Genomic DNA, 2,648 nt, shown 5'->3' on the forward strand with positions numbered 1-2,648 from the left:
CTTCTAGACTTTTATTTTTACACAAAAAAATTGAGGGAGTTGTTGAGTTCAATATTGGACTGATTAAGCTGTAAACTGATCTCTGATCACCTTCCAATCGATCTATACCCGCACACTTTGAACCCGTTAGAATGCAAATGCCTCTTTCCAATGAAAGGTATGGCTCCAACAATTAAGCCAACAGTCAAAAAAGATAGTTTAGACGTGGAAGAGATAAATGGACAAAATTTTGACAAATATTAAACATTGCATACCTTTGTCTCCAACCTGCATGGAGTTTTTATAGGGAAACTAGAATGAATGGCATTCCACACATTTCTTACCTTTTGGACACGTATGTACCATTTATTGGCTCGATTTTTATGACAAAAAATTAATCTGTTCGATCATGTTCCCTTTTATGACGGTATTTATACACGGGACAAGATCCACTCGCCACATAGCACTAAGAATATTAAGCTTGTTCTAAGAAACAAGTTCACCATGTGTCCCACTACTCAGGGCTCTCTCTCTTGCATGGGCGAACCACCTTAATGAATCCCTTTCCTCAAGTGGTTTGCCTTGGACCTCACAGGCTCATCGGAGAGATTTCTGCTCCTGTGGTCAACCTTTCAACCAGAATTAAATGTTTTGTTGCTCTTTATATGTTTTTGGCATCTATTATCTGTACGCACATTTACCTCATCTTACATATAATAACATGACAATTCTACTCGATGGCAAGTTACGTAGTTTTTACCTTAAAGAATTTACTTTTCATCAAATCCAATTGCACAAACAAATTTTGAAGGAAGATCATTTTCAAATTTCAAAATCATAATTCCTCCCATCTAATCAATTCTTTCCACAGTTAACCTCTCTACTAGAAGTAAATGGAGTTGTTTACAATTAAGATGGTTGTTCATCGAAATTTACGTCATGAACACCCTTATATCATGAATTTCCTTAGCTTTCAAACACTAGATAGGAGCCAACAAAATCTTGTCGAGTTTACAAGTGTAAAGTATTGAAGTCATCCTTTGTGCTGTGTACAAATGACTATAATTGGCTTTGAGATACAATTTACTAGATTCCTATAAAAGGCATGAACCATCGCATTGCATAGGATTGTCTAAAGTTCCTTCTCAAATTCAGTTATGTTATGTATGTTATCTTCAAACTTTAAAGGCCATAATACAAAATCCAAAAGCAGTTTAAATTAGAGGTGAACATTTAAATCGAATTGAACTTCCTAAACCGAAATCAAACCGAAAATGGAGGTCCCAATCAGATTCCCAAAAAAATTTAAGAGCCACAATCAATAATGAACTGATCACTTGAACAAGAATTATGAATATCCGACTCTAAAATTAGATTCTCGTTTTTACAAATCTTTTAATTGTCATTCACAATGACCTAACGGCCCAAAACAACAAATAGCTAGGGATGGCCAAAAAACTCATTAAACCCTAAATCAACGGGGCCTCGCCCCAAATGGGGCAGGTAATACGCGCTTAATTAGGTAACGGGTTGGGTATGGAATGGGAGACTTAGACCCGACTAAGGTATGGGGCGGGGACGGGTAACAAGGCACCCGCCCCACACCCGCCCCGTTTAATCTTTAAAAATTAAAACTAAAAAAGAAGAAGTTAAAGATGCCAACTGCCAAGCCCAACATCATTTGTAATTGTAACTCCTAAGTGGCCCACTTCCTAAACTTTAGTTTCCCACTAAGCCATAAGGCAGTAAATAAAACCTACAGCAGCCATGTTACCCATCTGCCATCATTTAGTGATTAGTGTTGCCGACTTGCAGTTACCGTGACTTCTTCACGTCACCGCCCACCGGCCACGTAGAGTCTCAATCACTCTCGTTGTCTCTCACTTTCGTTCAAGTCTGACCTAGGTAATTTGACAATAACTCAAGCCCTTCATCTTCTCCAATCTCCATGCTATCTTCTCTAGGTTAGAATGTTGGTACAGTAAACTTTTTGCATGGGACAAATTACTTAATCTCTGTCTCTCTATTTCTCAATACAATTATTGTCTCCATAGAGATTGAGTTCTTCTATATTAACAAATTAACTTTCTTGGAAGTAACTATGGGATTGCAAATAGTTGCATATTACTTAAGTTTCTGATATAAAAGGTCGAAGACAATTTGTTATAAAGAATTAAAGATAATAAGAGAACAATGATTGCACCTGTGTTTTAGCTGAATATGGTCCTCTAGCAAATATGCCAAACGGGGTTGTCTCCTCGAGCATCTCATATGTATAAGGTTGTGATTGAGGGTTGAAGGTTCCAATCAATTCTTTGGTACTATCCACTGAAATAATGTTCGTGAAAGGGTAAATTTTATCAAAAACTTCAACAAGTCCATTTATATTCAATTAGAAACACATAATTTGAGGAAAGAGAACCTTTGATGCCAGTTTTCCAAACGGTGTTCCTCTACTTGAGGCCTAAAAAGATATTGTTGCTGACCTGGAATGTAAATTTAAGGTTGTAACGACTATCCTCTTTCTATTTTCAGATGTCTGGATTACAGCATTATACATCCACACCGAGCATTGGAAGTACTCCAGCACGATCAAGTGATAATCCATCCCATGAAGACTTACCTAATCAGATAAATAAACAACAAAATCCAATAGACTTGTGTGATGA

At 37.0% G+C, this 2,648-nt stretch overlaps 1 protein-coding gene across 1 annotated transcript in view; it reads left to right on the forward strand.

The window, feature by feature from the left end:
• Window positions 1-2,639, forward strand: part of LOC111389208 (RHOMBOID-like protein 1) — a gene marked incomplete at its 3' end in the record, with an annotated part of 13,182 nt that extends 10,543 nt beyond the window's left edge. Inside the window, exons 4-5 of the mRNA XM_023014098.1 lie at window positions 1,795-1,873; window positions 2,515-2,639. Coding sequence (XP_022869866.1) covers window positions 1,795-1,873; window positions 2,515-2,639 — 204 coding nt within the window. The remainder of the gene's footprint in view (window positions 1-1,794; window positions 1,874-2,514) is intronic.
• Window positions 2,640-2,648: the final 9 nt, after the last annotated feature.

Source organism: Olea europaea, unplaced genomic scaffold, assembly GCF_002742605.1.
Source record: "Olea europaea var. sylvestris unplaced genomic scaffold, O_europaea_v1 scaffold5693, whole genome shotgun sequence".
NCBI classification, from domain to species: domain Eukaryota; kingdom Viridiplantae; phylum Streptophyta; class Magnoliopsida; order Lamiales; family Oleaceae; genus Olea; species Olea europaea.